This window comes from Amblyomma americanum, chromosome 2, assembly GCF_052857255.1.
Source record: "Amblyomma americanum isolate KBUSLIRL-KWMA chromosome 2, ASM5285725v1, whole genome shotgun sequence".
NCBI lineage: Eukaryota > Metazoa > Arthropoda > Arachnida > Ixodida > Ixodidae > Amblyomma > Amblyomma americanum.
In genome coordinates, this window is record NC_135498.1 from 41,034,410 (window position 1) to 41,054,962 (window position 20,553).

General features: G+C 50.4%; 1 protein-coding gene across 1 annotated transcript in view; it reads right to left on the minus strand.

Moving 5' to 3' along the window:
* The window catches only part of LOC144121081 (uncharacterized), a 342,169-nt gene that overhangs the window by 145,425 nt on the left and 176,191 nt on the right, over positions 1-20,553 (minus strand). Inside the window, exon 3 of the mRNA XM_077654023.1 lies at positions 1,353-1,563. Within this exon, the coding sequence (XP_077510149.1) occupies positions 1,353-1,563 (211 nt within the window). The remainder of the gene's footprint in view (positions 1-1,352; positions 1,564-20,553) is intronic.

Below are 20,553 nucleotides of genomic sequence, written 5' to 3' on the forward strand. Positions count from 1 at the left end.
GCCTTTGCAGTCTTGAGGGAGACGTTTGTGAAGGTGTTGCAATAGCCCAGTGCGCTCTATTGTGCCCAGAGATGGAGCTTCTAAACACGCGAGCGAGTATAGGACCACTCGGGCGGCCTTAATGCGAAGGACCCTAAGAAGGAAATTATCAGCTGTAACGTAAACAGGGTTATAGAGATATCTCAGTAACCATGTGCGCTATATTATGGCTTGATGAGTCTCTGTTGCTTATGTAAAATCGAGACTGAATATTAATAATAGGTTTTTGGGGAAAGGAAATGGCGCAGTATCTGTCTCATATATCGTTGGACACCTGAAGCGCGCCGTAAGGGAAAGGATAAAGGAGGGAGTTAAAGCAGAAAGGAAGGAAGAGGTGCCGTAGTGGAGGGCTCCGGAATAATTTCGACCACCTGGGGATCTTTAACGTGCACTGACATCGCACAGCACACGGGCGCCTTAGCGTTTTTCCTCCATAAAAACGCAGCCGCCGTTTAAATCGCGACTGCAGGACGACTTGGACTGCCGGATAACGGGAAACGAGAGGATGACGTTATCATGTCAAATATGCCCGCGCAATCTTTTCTGTTTGATGGCTTTCAGCCAAACACTGTTTTTGAATATTTTTGATTTTTTTTCAATTACATAAACCGCGCTAATTTACTGCGCCTCCATTGACTTTCAGCAAATTGCGACTTCAAACTTTAACCCCTCCACACTCTCCCTAATACTGAGTGTTCTGCAAAGAGTAGGTGATTAAACTTGAGAAATAAGGTTAACGAGAATGAAAATAAACGACAGAGAAAAAAAAAACAGATTCTCTCTCTGTTATAGTTTCTCACAGAGCATCATGCGTAAACTTCCCTGCGCTACATTCAAAACTGCAGGCAAAGATGTCTCGCGGGATGCATTAGCTGAGTCACGTTACTGAACCCGCCCATTGCACAGTAAACAGAAAGCAGTAAAAAGGGAGTAAGCCGTTCTCTAGCGCACATCCTTTTAAAAAAGGGAGTGAAGAAGGAAAGGCGAGGAGGATAACCTGCCGCGGATCCCGGAGGCTACGTTACACCGCCATTCGTTTCAAACTGTGGCAACCCGTCCATTTCGGCAAGGACGCCATAAGTCTGGATCTGCCGGCGGGACGATTCCCAAATACAATGTGCTTTTCGAGATAAATGCGTCCCTTCATGCCGGACAAACGTCAACAAACCCAGAAAGAGCCAAAGGATAAATTTTGACTGAAAAAAAAATAATTGCATGAAGTCATGCTCAGCGCACCCTTAATAAGCACCACGCGCACTCGAAGCACAAGAGGAAAATGGCTAGTGAACGCGATGCTCGCGTGATGCACTCACTCCTGTCCGTGCACTTGAGGTCCCTGGCCAGTTCGTCCGAGCCCTGGAAGCACTGGGGCGAGCCGTCGCATAGCTGCGACAGCTCGAACAGCTGCAGCACCTCTGTGGACTCGTTCACTTGGCAGCCGAAGAAGCCGTCCTCCAGGTTCAGCACGAAGATCTCCTTCTGCAGGTACGGGCTCGGGAACTTGGGCCGGTACTGGCCGCTCGCCTGAACACACAGAGGAAAGGAGGGAGATTAGGAACGCAGCAAAGAGCAAGTCAGGCACGCCGCAGAAGCGCCTCTATACTGCATTAGCCTTGGTCACGGTGATCTCACAATAGAAGCTTTGGATAGAGATAATAAAATTGTGGCCCACAGTGCCGGTTAGGATTAAGAGAGATGGATAAGTATATAGTTATCTTTAACTGTATACCGTTTTCTATGTCAGTACAGACGATTTGAACATCATGCCAGTGTTACCTTTTTTTTTTTTTCAGTGGGAAAGCGCTACTTCACGAGGTCTGGCCGGCTCGCCGAGTTAGTGTGAAGCATGACCTTGAGGGTGACCTTGGCCAAACCACAAATAAGTAAATATTGTCGCGACTGGGATTCGAACCCAAGGCGGCGCGAACAGATCAGCTTCGCTGCAGCCACTGCACGAGAACACTATGCTATCGCAGCAGCCGATCACGCCTCGTGTTAAACTGCAGCACACTCTCGCGCTGTGCATTGCGCGTCGTCGTCTTCATCAGCTAATACCACAATCGAACTGACATCGTCGCCAGACGTGCCGGCGACACAGCAAAGCAAAACCATGCTTTCGCACGTCTACTCGGTTTAACTGCGTAAAACTCTACCACTTTTTTTTTTCTGGCTCATTTGCTCCATCTGTGCGACGCAAGCTTTGCAACGGAAGGATGCGACGTGCTTGGCCAGTCGTCACAGCCAGCGAGACACGAATAGCATTTTGCGCGCGAAGCTGTTCGTTTCACTCGCCTCTTTGTTGCGTGACGCGAAGATAGACAGTAATGCAAACGTAAAGAAAGAAAAAGAAAGAAAAAAATTATCGCGGAAACACCATATTCACAGTGACGACCATCGGCAGTGCTTCATCTTGCACCTGCCTGGAGCGAACATTGATTCCGCACTTGGCTTTCTTCGCCAAAACCCAGAAAGTTGCCGGAAAGCCCCAAACAAGGGTCGTCACCGAGGCTGTCGTAAAACATGGAATTCGCGCGAAAGCGTCGCTGCAGTGGCAGAGAGACAGTACAGAATGAAGAGATTAGAAAGAAAGGACGAACAACACTGCACGGCAAACATCTTTTTCTCTGCGGTCGTTTCCGCCGACCATATTTCTCGGCGTCATTGTAAAGCCAGCCTCGGAGCAGCAAGAATCAGCAAGCGAGAGACCTATGCTTCGGACGGGCAACCCTATGAAAAGCAAGGAGACGAGCGCGAGTCTTTGACATGCAAGCACCATCGGAGGATGCATACGTTCCGCACGGGCCAGATGCACCCGATAGGGAAATAAAGCGGGGGTAGGGGGTCCGAGAGAGACAGCAGGATCAGAGGCGGGATTAGCTTCAATCAGATCCTGCCGGCGCCCCGACGGGAACCTTCGGTGGTCCCGCACTGCCGCTGCCTTGTAATCTCGGTCGTCGCGCCGCGCCATACATCAAGGGCGTGAGAGGACGGCCGTGTGCCTCGGAGGCAGTGACCCGAGGCTTAGCATGCGGGCACCCGTGGAACGAGACCCGGTGACGCCGGTCCACTGCCACCGGAGGCATTATTCCCCCGCTGGTCGTGCAGCCGGCAAGGTCGCTCGCTCTCTGCGCGTGTGAATAGACGCGGTGTATACGTCTCGCTGCACGAGTTTTCGAGAACGTCTCGGCCGCATGTTACAGAAACTGGAGTCAGCTGATGAGGGTGCCGAATTCGTAACGCTGGCTGCTCGTAAGAGAGGTTCGCCACTGACGGAAGTTGATGGACGCATGGCTGTATACACTTATTATTTGGTGGGCGTCGATGTCGGCTGCCAGCCAACCGGCGACACATCGCGAGGGCGCTTTCTTCCTCTTATAGGGGTATTGCTATGGCGGTGTCGTTGTCATCAGCCACACTCTTGGTGACATCGAAATAAAGAGGAAGAAATGGGCTTGGGCAGGGCATGTAATACGAAGAGGAGATAACCAGTGGTCCTGAAGGGTAACAGACTGAATTCCATGGCAGAAGGCAAGCGTAGCAGGGGCGGCGGAAAGTCAGGTTGGCGGATGAGATTAAGAAGTTTGCGGGGATAAGGTAGCAGCTGGCACAGGACAAGATAAATGGAGAGATTCGGGATGGGGCTTTGTCCTGCCGTGGGCGTAGTCAGGCTGATGATGATGATGATGGCAAACTACGATGAGTTTCTCTGCAGTCGATCAGCGCATGCTACGTGGAGTTATAACAAAGTGTGATTAACTTTTAACCAATGACAATGAGGCCTCGGTCCAGCCAATCAGCGTTTGCTCTCTGACGACACAATGAACAGCCCATGAGCGCTTGTACCGGTACTCTTTCTATAGGAAAAAAACTTTTAAATTTTGACGCTCAACAAACTCGAGCACCCGAGAGAACGTGTGAGCCAGAACAGCACTCGTAGAAGCGGCAAGTCGAGAGTTCCAGGATTCAATACTTGCTACCCAACATGGTTAAGGGGAGGAAGCCAACGGCTGTCCCTTTTTCACACTGCGGAGTAATTGTTTAATTGTTTTTTTGGGGAAAGGAAATGGCGCAATATCTGTCTCATATATTCGTTGGACACCTGAACCGCGCCGTAAGGGAAGGGATAAAGGAGGGAGTGAAAGATGAAAGGAAGAGAGAGGTGCCGTAGTGGAGGGCTCCGGAATAATTTCGACCTCCTGGGGATCTTTAACGTGTACTGACATCGCACAGCACGCGGGCGCCTTAGCGTTTTTCCTCCATAAAAACGCAGCCGCCGCGGTCGGGTTCGAACCCGAGAACTCCGGATCAGTAGTCGAGCGCCGTAACCACTGAGCCACCGCGGCGGGGGACTGTGGAGCGGAAATTCGTTTTCAGCTTCCGGCATCTCCGCCAGCAGTGGTCGTTCCGAGCGCAAAAGAGGGTTTGCTTCTTCCGGCTCGAGCTGTTTTCTTCCCTGCACAGAACTACCTCAAGCGCCATAGCACGCGTGCAGGCTCAGCCTCTAACAGCCACATTCCTCTGTCTCGAACGACCCAAGGCTAAAAGCGCGATTGCATGCTTCCCCGTCGTTCGGGCCCAGAACCGCCCGCGGTTCGAGACGGAATCACTCGCTTTCGCAGAGCCACAGCGGCCTTTCATTGGGCACGTTCTGTTGGCGATATACCTGCTCCGTAATAGTTTGGAGAGCCGGTCACACCGGAGGGATTACATCTATTACCCTGACGTTAAGAGGAAAGTTTTGGGGGGGATGGCCGGCGTGGTTGAAAGTGAAAGAGGCCTCATAGAGCACACCCTGTCCGCCGCCGCTGAATTGATGGCGCCGTACATCACCGTGTTCGCCCATATACGCGCGCTTCGTGGCCCACGCAGGCTCGCTTCCCCGGCAGGGGTCCTTCGTTGGCACTGGCAAAGCCTTCTCTCGTTCAGATCATTTTATTTTTCTCTCCTAGTCATGCAAACTGCCCCCCCCCCCCCTCCTAATTTATGTACGTCCGGGCTATACTTTCTCTGAAGTAACTGACCTCGCTTCTTCGTTAAGGAGAAGTTCTTTACTGTCTTTGGAAAGACAAATCTGCGACTGCGAAAATCTTCTCCTCTATAGCTTTAGGTACCCGGGTTCGAACCCGACCGCGGCGGCTGCGTTTTTATGGAGGAAAAACGCCAAGGCGCCCGTGTGCTGTGCGATGTCAGTGCACGTTAAAGATCCCCAGGTGGTCGAAATTACTCCGGAGCCCTCCACTACGGCACCTCTCTCGTCCTTTCTTCTTTCACTCCCTCCTTTATCCCTTCCCTTACGGCGCGGTTCAGGTGTCCAACGATATATATGAGACAGATACTGCGCCATTTCCTTTCCCGAAAAAACCAATTATTATTATTATTATAGCTTTAGGTATACGCTGTTTGAAGGAATCGCGTTGAAACGCAAGTTCTCCGCAATGATTCTGTATGGGCTTGTTGTTTCGAGCACACGAATTAGCATGTCGTTGCCTTCCAAGACTAACAAAATAAAATGGCACAGTCCATGCCACGAGGTGCAGCAGAAGCTACAGAAGCTACAGAAAAGCGATATATGTCGCTACAAGGCATAGAAGTGGCATCGATCGGGCATTTAGTGCCTACAAGGATGTGCATATTTTGCGCATTCCATAATAATCCGCGTTGGCCGACTCTCAAAAAAGTACACATTCCTCATTTGCTAGATATGCTGGTAAACAAAGTATTGTGTATCGCGTTCTCTCGCTAAAGAAAGAAGGACAATGCAGAGAGAGGGAAAATAGCCAAGCTTTACGGTCTGAGTCCTGGATATTGAGGAAATAATACTTAGATGTACGGCACAGGCATCTGGATTGAACCGTCCTGCGCTGAACTGAGCAAGCTCAGAGAGCGGAAAGGTACGCCCATATGGGAGTAGAAAAAGGGAGTAAGCTGGCCTCTAGCGTACTCCCTTTTACAAAAGGGAGGACATGTTACTCCCTTTTTACTCATTTCTCTTCAGAGTGCAGGCCAGTTATTTATGTCGTTTCACGCTTGTTCTAGCATGACGAAATTGGAAAACTCCTTTTCTAAGCGCATTTGGGATTAAGCAGAAATATCCGCTTCTGCGCCTTGGCAGTAATAAATGCCACGGACGATTTCCTCAAATAACCCTAAGAGAGTTCCTTCTTGTCGATCTTGCCGGTAGAAGATGAAGAAGGCTTAGCGTATAACAACTTTTGAAATGCGATGCAAGTAACTGGGACCACAACGCCGGCCCTGGGTACAGGCAACTAGTTTCGTAACCGACCAAGGCGGAGTCCAAGCAATTAATTCTAAACTGGAAAACAAGCCGGTGTACCCAAGAGCGACCACTGGGCTATATGCCAGTACAGAAGCGATAGCTACCGCACTTACTAGAATGTAACGCCATTTTTTTGTTGTTGTTACTGATAATTGAAGTCCCCTCTCGCGTTATAACGAATGAACAGTAATGAATAAGTGAGTCATTTCTTCTACTTTTTTTGCACCGCCAAGCGCGACCCTCGTGTTTACAATTTCCGTCACGCTACATTCGGGTAAATACGGTATACATCAGCAAGGTGATCATCCCAGGAATCTCTGGCGCGCTCCCGCTGAGCGTGGGCGCCACACCGGGCAGGACAGGCCGGACACGCGCGATAGCGTTAGCGGTGTCAGCAGCGCCATCTAGACAGCGGCCGGGGCGCCCACCTCTTATCGAAAGACCCACCCATCCTCCACCGCAACACGTGTTAACTGAAACCGCGGCCGGACTGGGCACTGGGGGAGGGGGTACATACGAGGGGGGGGGGGGGGTGCGTACGTGTGTACGTGCGCGTTCGACTTCGTCTCAGTGTCATCTATTTGCGCGCGATGACCAGGACAAGACAGTTGTGTGACAGGAGGGGGCCTCTTCATTACGCGAGCGCCCCCCGCTTCTTCCCGCTCCTTATCTCCCCATGCGTCTTCCCCTCTTCCCTCCTCGTTTATTTTTTTTTCCCCTACTCCACTGGCCCAACTTCACCGGGGTCGGTTTCTTTATTTTGCTCCCCATACCATCTTGTCTCCCGTGTTGTGTCGCCGGCGGCTCGCGTGCGGTTCGCGTGACGCGGCTGGACGCCGCTTTTCGTGTCGCCCTTATCTCTTGACGCCCTTCGGAGCATACCGACTCTTCTTTCGTTTAATCCGCGGGTTCATTTATTTTTATTTCCTTCTCTACATCGCTTTCGACGCGCAGTTTCCGGTCTTGTTTCTTCTTTTATTATTGCTACTTTTGTTTAATTTTTAACCGTCGCAAAGGTGATTGGCAAGGCCTGGGCGTTAACTTCCCGTTAATTAGTCACTCTGCGTGCGGCGTTGTTTAACGCATTTAGGTGCTAATAAATAAAAATACGCAACTTAGCGAAGACACAAGGGTTCACCGGGGGCCGTATTCTGTAGGATTCATTTCCTATTTCGTATCCGTTTGGTCGTCTGTCATTGCTCTCAGCTGTTCGGTGAAGTACCAGCTAATGGCTTTCAAGCGTCCGCGGGAAGCGGCCGGACCACTGGCTCGTCGGCGAAGGGACCTCGCCATTGGCTGCGATACGCAACCAACTACGAAACCAGCCGAATACCCGAGACAGCCTCTACTGCATCGGTAGCAATAGTAGTCTGTATTCATCAAAGCTAAGCTATCCTGTACCCATTTTTCTCTGCCAAAAAAAAAAGCAAAATGTATGCATTTCTTATGAGCGTTTTCTTTATTTTGCTCAGTGATGGCACTGTGACGTACTCGCGATGACGTTGCACGTATTGGTTCATTCCGAAATCGCCCAGTAAAATGACACCGTAAAACTGTAATCAACGCGCACCAATATCGCAACTAGCCCGGCAACCGAAACGTCTCCCCACGTCATTGCGCCTACACTTTCACAGCGCGACGTCGCTGAAGGAAAACAAGTGCAATGCCTTTTCCAACTCCTCGACGTTAGGGACACAAAGCGCAAGACGTTAAACGCGTCCGCGGAGTTCGCTGAGGCGTGTCTCTGTCGCGCACAAAGACAAAGCACCCCCACACATCAGCGAACCGACTCGCACAAGCAACAGCGTCACGCTAGAAGCGAACGACGGAAGCGACGCTATCTCCCCTCTCTCTCTCTCTCCCTCCCTCCCCGTTCTGTCCCGTTCCGTCACATCCGATTCTCGTCTTTCTTCCATTGAGCCGCGGGCGCGCTGGTGCGAGCGACAGCGGTCACGCCGCCGCAGGCAGCAGCAGCACAAGCGCCACAAACAGCGAGGGCGTATGCAGGGGGAAGAGCAGCTTCTTCTTTTTTTCTCTTTCTGTTCTTCCATCTCCTTCCCAGCTCTGTGTGTGACAGCCAGCGTGCAGTCAACGACGCCCGAGAGGTTAAGCGACGCGCACGCTGAGGGCGCCACTGAGCCATATCCGGCGGATGGCTTCGGCTCACCCCCCCCCCCTCCCCCCCCCCCCTTCCATTTCACTTCAAAGCCTGGGCCGAGCCGCCGATTCTTCATCTCCTTCTCCGCTTCTTCACCCATGGGCGCGTCCTCTTCGCCGCAGCTTCAACTGCACAGCCCGAGCGTGGCTAAACCGTGCACTGCTGTGGAAGCCGCAGCAGCTAGGGGCCGAGTTCATGAGGTCCTTACGCGATTCGCTTTTGAACTAGCTGGCGCTTTATGACGAATACTAAGAGCGGGACAGGTAAAGAGGTCCCTGAACATTGACATTGAACTTTCTGAACATTGGCACTTAGAGATGACGTTACAACGGATCGCAGATGGCAGTAGGCGCCTCGAATACGTTCAATGTTCATTATATTGGTTTCGGTTGCTATATATGGGTGCTGTCCTGTGTAATCGCAAATGGGGATTCAAGGGCATTCTTCGAACCTCTGTTAATGTAGGCGACAACAGATTGTGAGTAGTGTGTGCCTGTGTGTGAAAGAGAGATACGGTAACGTCATGTTGCACGCTTTTTGTTGGATGGAATGTGTACAGGGGAGAAAGTTGAAGGAAAAGTGGGACGGGAAAGAGAACGGGCGTTCCCAATTGCGCACCACTCCACCACTCTCCCGTTTCTACCGCTTGTACATGAGCTCTCTCTCTCTCTCTGGCTCAGCCTCTATGCATGTGCATGTGAGTGTGTCACCTCGACGATTCTGTTCACTTTTTCAGCGATTGGGTCATGGTTCAATACGCGCGGGTCCAGCAAAACGTGGCCCTGCTAAGACGCAGTAGGGAGCTGAGACACAAAGAGTGCTGTGGTTAAAAAAAGAAGAAAAAAAGAGGACGCTATGGTTCGTGAACCTCGTCGGAAACAGCCATGTTGAGCACATATCAGAAGTCTGAAATCCAGAGACTGCAGTCGCGGCATCGCCAGTGTCAGCGCAGACGTCCCTGGTAGAGCTTTGTGTTGTTGCTGCGGCCGGCCTGCTACTGCGATTCCGCCGTGTCTGTGTAGTACGAGGCAAACACAAGCAGAAGCTTGGATTCATCGATAGCAATCAAACCGTTTACTTAACGACTTATTCAGGAAGTATACAGCGCGATCAACACTCACCGAATAGTCGGAGACAACAGCCACGTAAGCACGCTAGAGAGACAACCGGAAATAGATCTCTTATGCGTAGTTCGTAACAATAATGCGAGAGCAGCAGCTGAACTGTGTCCACTCCCCCCCCCCCCCCCCCACACACACACACACACACACTTTTCTGTGGCCACTCCAGATCACATGACCACAGATCGCGCACCCTCGAAAGAAGTCACTCCCCCACCTCCATTCACATACTGTCTCCTGTGGTTCCGACCCACACGAACACGGTAATTCCCGGCTGCCGTAGTATACAGCCATGCCGTTATCACGAAGGAAGATTATCAAAGAGACAGCGGTACAAAACACTGTAGCGGCAGCTGCCGTACCAACTTACAGCAAAAGGAAGAAACGCATACCTTTCCCAGAACGGAATACCTGTCTCAAGAACAGTAAACCGACCCTCGCATATCGTAAGCCTATACTGTTCATTTCCAGCTACAGGTCGATCGCACCTGTTCAGCGAGTTAATGCACGTGACCTCTGAACAAAAACAGAAAGCGACGCCGCCTCATGGGCGCCCCGAAAAGCCGACCGGACACCGGTAACAAATGCACGCTCCTTTCGCGGTCTGTAACGACCGTTTTCCTCGTCTCTATCAGTGAATGCATTGCTCATGCAATACGAACGCGCCGCGGTCTGCGCGGCAACGCCTAAGAATATTCTTCATTTTTCTCCTCCTCCTTTCTCGCCTGCTGATACCTTCTGTCTTTCGTATTCATGGAGAGCGCGCTGCTGGCGGCTTTCTGTTCCATTGCATTCGGGATACAGGTTCTGATAACAGGTTTTCGCGCACGAAGGAAGTGCCCATACGTCGCGACAGTTTGATCGTATTCGCCGCGCGTTCGAAATGAACGGCGCCACTGCGGCGTCCGGAGCCAGACTGCGCATGCGTAGAAACTGTTTATAGTGTGGCGAGCGCCAATCCCACGTTTACTATACGGCGGTCGCCCCCTGGCCGGTTTTCCCGCGAACCAGTGCCAACTGGCGAGAAAATGTGAAGGACTATATGCGCCAGCCATTTTCCTTCCGACCTCTTCCGTGTGTTAACCTGTGTCACTTCCGAAGATGCGCATTGCGCAGTGACTACAGGCGACGATAGAACCCTGTCGCTAGGGTTTTCGGGTGAGACAGGAAAAAGCACGGGGCGGCAACGTTCTCAGTATCTCCTATTTTGCTGGGGTGGCTGAATGGTCGACATGTTTTCGAGTTATATAGAAGCCGCAATCGAAAGCTCCCGCCTTCACCTCCTTACCAACGAGAACAGACTTATTACACTAAACTCCAGCAACGATCACCGCACCGTTCATATCGAGCATCCGTAAGCTATAACGCTGCTAGTAGTGGGAAGGCGGGATGTGTCGTTCTTTCGTCTACACTGATAACGTTTGTGAGATGGAACGGAGATTGTGAGATCTAGCAGGTGAGGCCTGCGCTGTTTGTGTTGTCTATTTTACCTTCTGAACAGCGTCCACAGTGAAGCGAGATCCCTTTGACAGCGCCCTGCGCAAAGAATCAACGTATTTGTCCGCGGACTTTCTGATAAATGTCCAGATATCAGCGACGAACTAGAATTCAAGCATGAAAATTATTTCGCACTAGACATACAGTTGGCGTTACGCGCGGAATCTCTCGAGCACGAGTCCAGCTGGACGAGCAGCAAGGTCAGCTTTCCGCGTTTTCCACCTATGCTTTCTTTACATGTGGAATTCTTTTTGACTATTTGTTTCTTCCTTGCCTTCCCTTTTTTCATTCCTGTGTATTCTGCGTTGAACTCGACACCTCGTTTAGCGCATTAGTCCTATATCGCACTGCCCTGTTCTTCCCGCGGTTTATAAGCTATCAGTCAAGCAGCCCAGGACTCAACTGTTAAGGTGCTCTACAGGAGGTAATAATTGTACCGGTGTTGTCTTTCCTACCAATGCGACGTTTGCCTGCTTTCCTGCTGCAATTGTGTGTCCTCCTTAACTTGTTTTGAGAAACGAGACACTTAGTTATTTAGAGGCTGGCAAGGACACACTCTCTTCGCCGGCTGACGAAGGCGACGGTGTGCGAACAGGTTTGGAGCTGCCGCCCTGCTCCTGCGTTTCCATAATGAAGCCACCGCACCGGAGTGGTCGCAATAACGCTCAAACCATATTTGCATAACGCGTGAGTCATCGCTCTCATTGGCTGCTGACGCTGCTCGTGGCGTCAAAGGCGTTGTGTGTGTGTGTGTGTGTGTGTGTGTGTGTGTGTGTGTGTGTGTGTGTGTGTGTGTGTGTGTGTGTGTGTGTGTGTGTGTGTGTGTGTGCGTGCGTGCGTGCGTGCGCGCGCGCGGGGGTTGATGTATTTGTTAATATATATATATATATATATATATATATATATATATATATATATATATATATATATATATATATATATATATATATATATATATATATATATATATATATATATATATATATATATATATATATATATATATATATATATATAGTGCTTATACTCTGGAGCTGAGGGAAAAAACCCTAAAGCTAACAAATGCATCACCCCCCCGCACGCACGCGCGCACACACACACACACACACACACACACACACACACACACACACACACACACACACACACACACACACACACACACACACACACACACACACACACATGTTGCATGCAAGCGGCGCCAGAGGGCGCGAAGAGGACACGAACTTCATGCGTCATCATTCAGCAGGCATCCATGCCTTCACTACAGTGCCCTCGATACATTTGCGGAAGAAAACCTCGCACGAGGTAACAAAAAGAGGAACACTACGACAAACAAGAGGAGAGGTAAAATGGCGCGTATCGACGAGACGCTATATACGACGGCTCGACGTGGCTAAATTTTTCTTTGATAGTCGCCTTTCGCATAGTTCGCGTTTCCGCCCACCCGAACACGCTGTGTGCGTACGCTGAACCGTCCCCCGGGCGCACGCACGCACGCACACAGCTCAGGGAAATTCGCACTGGATTCGACGAGCGGCGATTCGCGATAGCCCTGCAGTCACGAAACGCTTGATGACTCCGTCAGGCGAGGCACATGCGTTCCCTCAGGATCGTATACGTGGAATGGCTTTGCGGACACGTGTAGCAATACTGGCGCGTAGTATGACTGAGCGGCGATGGAGCGAGGGTTTGGGAGGAGGAAGAAGACGAAGAAAGAGGTGAGGTGACGCAGGTGGAGCCTTGGGGGAGGCAGGGCTCCATCGCTGTCTGGATTGCCAGGGCGTGCGCGACGCATTGTATACACGGTCTCTGTTTGGTTTGCCTTTGCGCTCAATGTGCGTGCATGCGCTATTTCTCCCGGGGAAATTGAGTCGGCGATGCTAGTACTTCGTGATCGTGCACGACCTCTGGTTTTTCTTCGAATCCTGTGGCAACGCACGCGGGCACGCAAGCGCGAACACCCGCTGGCTCGACGCACAGGCACGCACGCTAGCTTGCTGGCTCGCTTGCTTGCATGCTCGCTCCATACCTAACAATTCTGGGCAAAAGTATTTTTCAACGAAAAAGTGTTTATGAAGTCAGTTTTTCCCTATACGTAAAATTTCACTGTAACAATCAATATATCTGCAGGTCTCATGTCGGCAGACTTGCATTTTTTTTGCTTTCGTAACGGTACCTTATTTTAATAATAGCACCTGTTTTACCTGTTACCAGTTCCTGTTTTTTCACAACAGTACCTTAAAATATTACAGTATTCTAATTTTCTGCCAAGAATGTTGGAGATCACTCACTCACTCACTCACTCGCTCACGCACTCACTCACTCACTCACTCACTCACTCACTCACTCACTCACTCACTCACTCACTCACTCACTCACTCACTCACTCACTCACTCACTCACTCACTCACTCACTCACTCGTAGGGTGCTATTTCTTTCGGCACGTTTGGGTGCATTGCCGAAACGTCATGGCAGTGTCAGCATGCATTACAAAAGAAAGGAACAATTATATTAATTTTTTCAGCGAATATGGTTGCATTATAACATCCACCTGTCATGAGCCCTATCTCGGCGGTGTTTTTATACCCCTTTCGGTTCCTTTTAGACTTCGTGCTTCTCGCGGAAGCTTTCCGTAAACAATATGCAAATACTCCCGCCTACGTGTTTGCTGTGAATCACTGCCCCAGCGTGCGGTCAGCATGCTCGAACGAGCTAAGATTGGTTCCTCCGGGATCAAAGGTCGCAAAACACACGCGCCCACCATGAGGCAAACACCAATACGGAAACACTTCCGAGTCCCAGATGTAGTATACTGACCCGTATCTCAACTGAGTTGTGGTGCTGGAACCGTACTTCTCACATTTTATCTCGATAACCCTGCCTTAGACCTTACAGACTTGTTGATAAACGCTGTGCGCGTTCACCACATACGCTTCGCTCGCGCGTTAATAAAGGGCCGGTCCACCGCCAAACCTTCCATGGAGAAGCCTCGCACGCATATGCAAACGCAGCGTCGTATACGGCTCCACAAATCAGAGAGGTGCGGACAGAGTTGACCTGCATGCCTGCCGCTGCCGAACGAACAGCTGCCATCCCACGCTCCACGACGCCGGGGCATAACGTACGAGGATTCCGGGAGAAATCGGTGGGCGCCAGGCGACGGTCCCGCGCCGTGTGGCCTACTAAGCGGCCGCCGCGTTGGTCGAGCTGTCGCCTACGGAGAGAGCCCCGCTGGCGCCTGCATCCGCCGCGCGTGTGACGGTGTCGTGGCTTCAACGAGAGAAGGAAAGGGGGAGAGAGATCGAGGCCTTTCACGCTCGCGGTTGAGCAGACATGACTTTCCATACATATACACATATTTGCTTTCAGCAACAAACTTCAAGCGCGTCCGTGCGTACAAATTTGTGTTTATTGCTTTTACGTATGTCGCGATTCCCGAGGCACGCGCTGTGCGTTCGTGCGTGCGTGCGTGCGTGCATGTGTGTGTGTGGGGAAGGGGGGGGGGGGGGTGACGCGCTGCTTTGCGACGAATAGCCTCGGATATGTGTGGCCCTGAAGAAGCTTCCGCGACCACGTGCGCTCACGAAACAGGCGTTGAGTGAGTTGCGTGAGTGTGTGCTCTCTTCAATGACAAGGCGCTTTATTTTTGTTTTTACCGCCGCTGCTTATGATAATGGTGATATCCTTACGGAAGGCTCAACAGAGGGGAATATGCACGCGCGATGGTTCGGTGACATCACTGCGGAAGGCATCACCGATGTGACTGCAACGCTCATCCCTGCAGATGGCGAAAAGAATGAGTTGGGAACGTCGCGGAGGTATATGTATACACATGACAACAATCAGAATTCCGAAGGAAACGGGAAATTTGTTGTGAAAATGCTGAGCCAGGAGGCTTTCCTTAATATACGCGATATTGCCGGACGAATGGGTCAGGTTGCGTGAAACGGAGGTTCGAGTTAAGCGAGTTTGATCTAAAGAAATCGCAACGTACCTATTGCTTATTAGGAGATGTCTGTATCTATGCTAAGAGAACTAGACACAAATGTTCCTAACAGCTCGCCCTCACATTCCACTCAGGCCTTCTGGTAAAGACGCAGGTAAGCATTAGCGCAATGTATAGTTGTGGATAGCCCGAAGTTTCGGAGTACCTTGAGCATGTTTGGTAACCACAGCGACCCTGTCAATAATCAAGCCCATTCAAACAACAGAATTAAAACTATTGGAGTCCACTTGAATGACTACGTCAGGGACCCGTTGGTACCGGCCTCGGTCTTCGGAACAGGACGATTTTTCATCCATTGGTAGGATCTGGAATAGCTGTACAACTTTGTATCGTAAGGCTGCGCTAAGACGGACGCTAAGCGCAATTATTTCTTTGGCTCAGCCATCTGTACTCTACCTTGCGTATTTCATTCAGACACATTGGACTAGCCAAGTGATCATCGGAGTGAACCTGCCAAGAAGTCGCTGGAATCATCTAAATAAAGTCTTGCTACAGTATATATGGAACAGAGCACAGTACGAGCAAGGTTCCCTAGATAGAAAAAAAATAAGTACAAAAAAAACTCTTCCACGCCGTATTAAGCGTTAAGAGGCTATCGTGAGCCCAAGCGAGCGGACTGCAACCGTCAAATGGCCGCTGGCAACAGCCAGATGACACCCGACCTTGCACATCGTAAGCAAGCGCAACATTCGCGCGCATCGCGTTAAGCCGCTCGCATCTTGTCCTTGTTGCAGCAGCGAGAAATGTATTCACGGCTACGTGCGCGAGAATCTAGAGACATGCCCCCGCACGGAAGCCACAAATTTCGATGTACGTGTAATTCGTTAAAAACGAACCGGTCGGACCTCGCTTGTCCGGCGGCGCGTGAGAGACTAGACCGGCTCAGCTTCGAAAGCAGCCAAGAAAAGATGGCAACTGGCATTCGCCTCGTTGCTTCTTCCGTTTTTTTTTTTTTGTCTCCAAAAAAGGCAAATTTTGCGCGTTCGCCAAGTCCTGCGCTTATCCCATGCACGCCTACTTTGCATACGTCACCAACGCGTTTCATACTTCTTCATTTCATTTTTATTTATTTTTTGCCACATTCGTTTCTTTCTCGCTGAATATACGTGCCTTGCCGGCCACTGTGTGACCTTGTGGCTTCACTGCTCGCACCGTAACAAGTGTATACAATCTTGCAGAAAGAATCTTCTGGACTGCAGCAAGGACGAAAAAAGCGGGGAGGGGGGGGGGGGGGGCAACTTGGAAACAAACTGTGGCTCCAGCGGCGGCGATGCAAGAGCAAGCGGACCATGAAGACGACCTCGTGATGGACCGCGCGCGTGGACGCAGCTACTTATCTAGATGCCGCGGCGTCTCCGAAGAAGGCTTAAATATACTGCAGAAGCAGCAGTGCAGGCAATGCAAATGTGGAGTAGGCATCTCCGCGTTTATCTGATATGCGCAGCGCGATTCCTTCATGCGCGAGGAGGGACCGGACGGAAAGTCATCCCTGACGCCGCGTTACGCGGTCCGCGTTTTCGCTTTGTTTTTGGTATTTTGTTGTTGTTGTCGGAGACCGACTGGCCGCGATTCCGACAGGGTCGGTCACTGTGTGTGTGCGTCCCTCGAGTCGTTAGAATGCAGGTCTTGCGTAGACAGTAAACAGACAGACGCGCGGGGTGGTTCCCGTACATGCGTGAGACAGCGTTGCCGGACTGCTTTTGTTTTCCAGTGAACGACCGGAGAATGTGGTCACTCACACGGCCCGCGCATGCGCGCACGAGTGACTGCTAGGCAAAGTAAGCACACCGGTTCTTGTTGTCGGCGAGTATGCACTGCACTCTGTGGTCTACTTCGTGTTGCTTCGTAATTTTTTTTTTGCCGTTTCTAGAAGTAGCCCGCCGCGCATTGGCTGACGCACTGCTTCGACCTGGCACTTGCTGGTTAGTGTATAGTTGAACCTCGCTATAAAGAAGTTGAAGGGGCCTGGCGATTACTTCGTTGTAGCCGTATCTTCGTTACAGCCTGCATTTGCCGGGCATCCAAGGGCAATCATCATTCGTTATATCCAATATTTCATTACAAACCGTTTCGTTATAACGAGGTTCGACTGTGCAATATGGTTGAGGCTTTGTTTACTGGGATTCTACCACTCTGCTGCGGTTATCTACAAGCGGAATGATAGGTTCAACGGTTGAGGGTTCCACATGTTCTGTAGCCGGATACAACTCAAGAATGAAGCGGCAAATGCCCCCTAAAGGATGCCCACCAACCAATGACGTCGAGCGATTCTCATGACGTCATAGTTATAATCCACTTGGACCTGCTAGGGAGACACAGACGGGGGTGGGAGATGAAGAGGTATAGGGGACCTCTGTTGAATCGGATTAACCAAAACGTCATGAAAATCGGTCGACGCCATTGGCTGGTGGGCCTTCTCCGAGGGGCATCTACCGTTTTGTTCTTTAGTTAATTGTATCCGACTATAGTCGCCGCTACTGTTTTACTCTGGTCAACTTAGCAATTACTGAATTTCACAAATCTTGAAAGGAGTGTAATACAGAACGGCGGATGTGGTATGGGCAAAGAACTTACGCACTTAAATGGATGTTGTGCATACGCGGCTTTATAAGACTCTGTGGTAGATCGTAATTAAAGTGCCAAGAATGCTAAAAAAGTAGTTCGATTTTGCCTCACGTAACAATGACACAGCTTGCCTTGGAGATTCCTCAACTTTCATCCCCTTCGTTAGCCTGTTTCTCCAAGTTGGATCGCTTCTAAGAAAATCATGCAAATGACGCAACATGTCGGAACCCTGGCTGACTGTATGCAAGACGAAAAAATCCCGAACGACTTGACCGCTTCTCTTTGAATCCCTGCGTTTATTTGGATCTTGTGTCTGGAAAAAGACTCAGGCCGTATATTTGTCCCATCTTAGGTATCCTATAGGTTTTAGCGACGTTTCTATGTAATCGACGATGCGCTTCCGAGTGCAGCAAATTGCAGAGGTATTTTTACGCTCGCGGGAAAACCACGCAAGGCATTCGATTAGTGCCAACAGCAGCACGGGTAATGGAATAACAGGCTTTCTTTTGTGCACGCCCGTGTGCTAAGCTCCGGCGGCCTTGTTCGTCCTTGACGTAAATGCAGCCAGCGTCCTCTGGTATGCCACACGAGCAACAGGCAAATCACCCAACGATACTGCTATGTTTGGTATCGACCTTCGGCCTGCTAATGCTTCTCGGCCCTATAGAATGCCCACTCCTGCGCTTACACAGATAGTGCCACACTGGCATGTATACAATGACCTCGGGGAATTTTTATCTTCGCGGTGAGAACGGCTGCTCTATAGCTGTTCTATAGCAACCATGTCCGGTTATGTCTTTGCTTTCAAATATGTATTTCTCATTATTTCGTCTCAACTCGTTTTCATTGCGTTTTTGGATCTACCAAATACCGTTGAACTGGCCTAGACAATTCCACCGATTACCTTGAGTACTACCGGAGTCCTCTGGTATTACGATGACGAACGCAAGAGGGGGAAAGAAATAGACTGCAACACGGTCAGCCGTCGTGCCCATGACCAAAGCCACATGACTACCGCATTAGTCAGCGATGCAGTCCTGTAAGATAAAATGGAAACACAGTAACAGCCGTACAGCGTCCCTCTGCTAGTTTTTTTTTTTTCAATAATGCGATCCAACTCGAGCGCAGGCGATCCGCTCGTTCCCTGTCCCACTGGACAGGAATGCAGATCAGTCGACGCCTGACGAGAACTGAGAAAGCTGCGAGGGAGAGCGGTGGACAGCTCATAAAGATCCAACACTGCGAAAGCGTCTGGCACGGATACGACGAGGTGGGGGAGGGCGGGTAACAGGCTTTCGCAGGCCAGTAAGACCAGGCGGCGTAATGAGCGCCAGCGCGCTGTCGTCATCGTTACACATTTCGCTGTTGCCTCCCCCTCTCTTTCGAGGGGCAAGAAAGGTGGGTGGGAGAGAGGCCTGAAGCTATATAGCGTACACTCGTTCCGGCAAAGCGGCACAGTGGCTTCCCCCCCCCCCCCCCCCCCCACCCCTCCTCCTCCTCCTCCGTCAAGGTGGACGCCTTGGCGTCGCTAGCCGGCCGTTTTTCTGGCTGCTTTCGCGCTGCAAGCGCTAAGCGGCCCCGATAAGCGCCGCTGCGACGCGTGTGCCGTATTCACGCGATTTTAACTACCTCGCGATCATTAGAACGCACCTCACTCCTTAATCCTTCCGTCTTCTAAAGACCGTACTTCAGGAAACAAACAAAGAAATATAGAACTTGAACTGTGTTTACCGCACCAAAATGTTTCTGCTGATGTCAAGTGTTTCACGAAAGTTTGCCCGGTCTAGATGGATTGCGTCAGACGTAACAAAGACGCCAACCTCGAAACATGGAAGAAAGCGATGTTTCTGCTCCCTTGTACGGTGGTCTTGTTCACCGAGGTCATTGAAGGCCATTGATAAGCAAGCAAAGTGTTGAGGTACGCTTGAAAAGATGGCAACGTGGGTTGACTGGGTGGAAAGTTTTCGTAATCAAGATTAGACGCATAGGGTTTACACTTAGGAAAAGCAATGACACCCGAAATGAAGACGCCGGGTTAGATTAGATTTAGTTCCAAAAAACGGCGAAAATGGCGGCGAAAAATGTCGGGACGGTCGGCATCTGTGTGATGCCTCCAACTGCCAACAGTGGCACACGTGGCAGGTGGAAGGTGGCGTTTAGAAAGAGTTCCCGCTCTCCACCTCTACGCCTGCCACACGATATAACACCGCCTAGAACAAAACACCGGCTAAAATGAAACACAGGTCTAATGAAACACCGTCCCAAGCAACTTGGTAAGAACCCTGCAGTGAGAGGTGATAGTGACTAGAGTACTAGTGATGATGGTGGTTTGGTGAAGCTACAAGTAGCGGGTAGTGGTCGTAGTGGTATATATAGTTCGAACTAAAGGCTGCAGACCTAGAGCACGAAGGAAGCGAAGGTAGAGAATAACGCTGTCGCATTTCCTCCCCATCAATCCAACTGGCCGCTTCTTCATTTTTAAATTTTTTTTTACAGCTATACTGCTAGCGGCACTTATCACTCCAGCCTGGTCAGCACGCTTTTCACGACACTTAAAAATAGCTGGATACCGACTGGCAATGCAAGTGTATAATTACATTCGAAGCAGACGCTTCCAGGCTGCTTGTCCCTTCCCCGTCGATTCCTTTTCCTCATGCCCAACTACGACCTTATAAACATAAATGTATTTACTTATCCCTACTGCTAATCCGCTCATCAAGGTCACATACAGTGATCAATTTAAAACAAAAAATACAGTTAACGCTCACTTCAAACGTCATGCATTCAAGAAAAACAATCGATAATTGCGATCACATTCCCGCAAATAAATATCACACATAATTCAAATTGTTAAATATCAGTATTCTCCACTGAACATTTGGT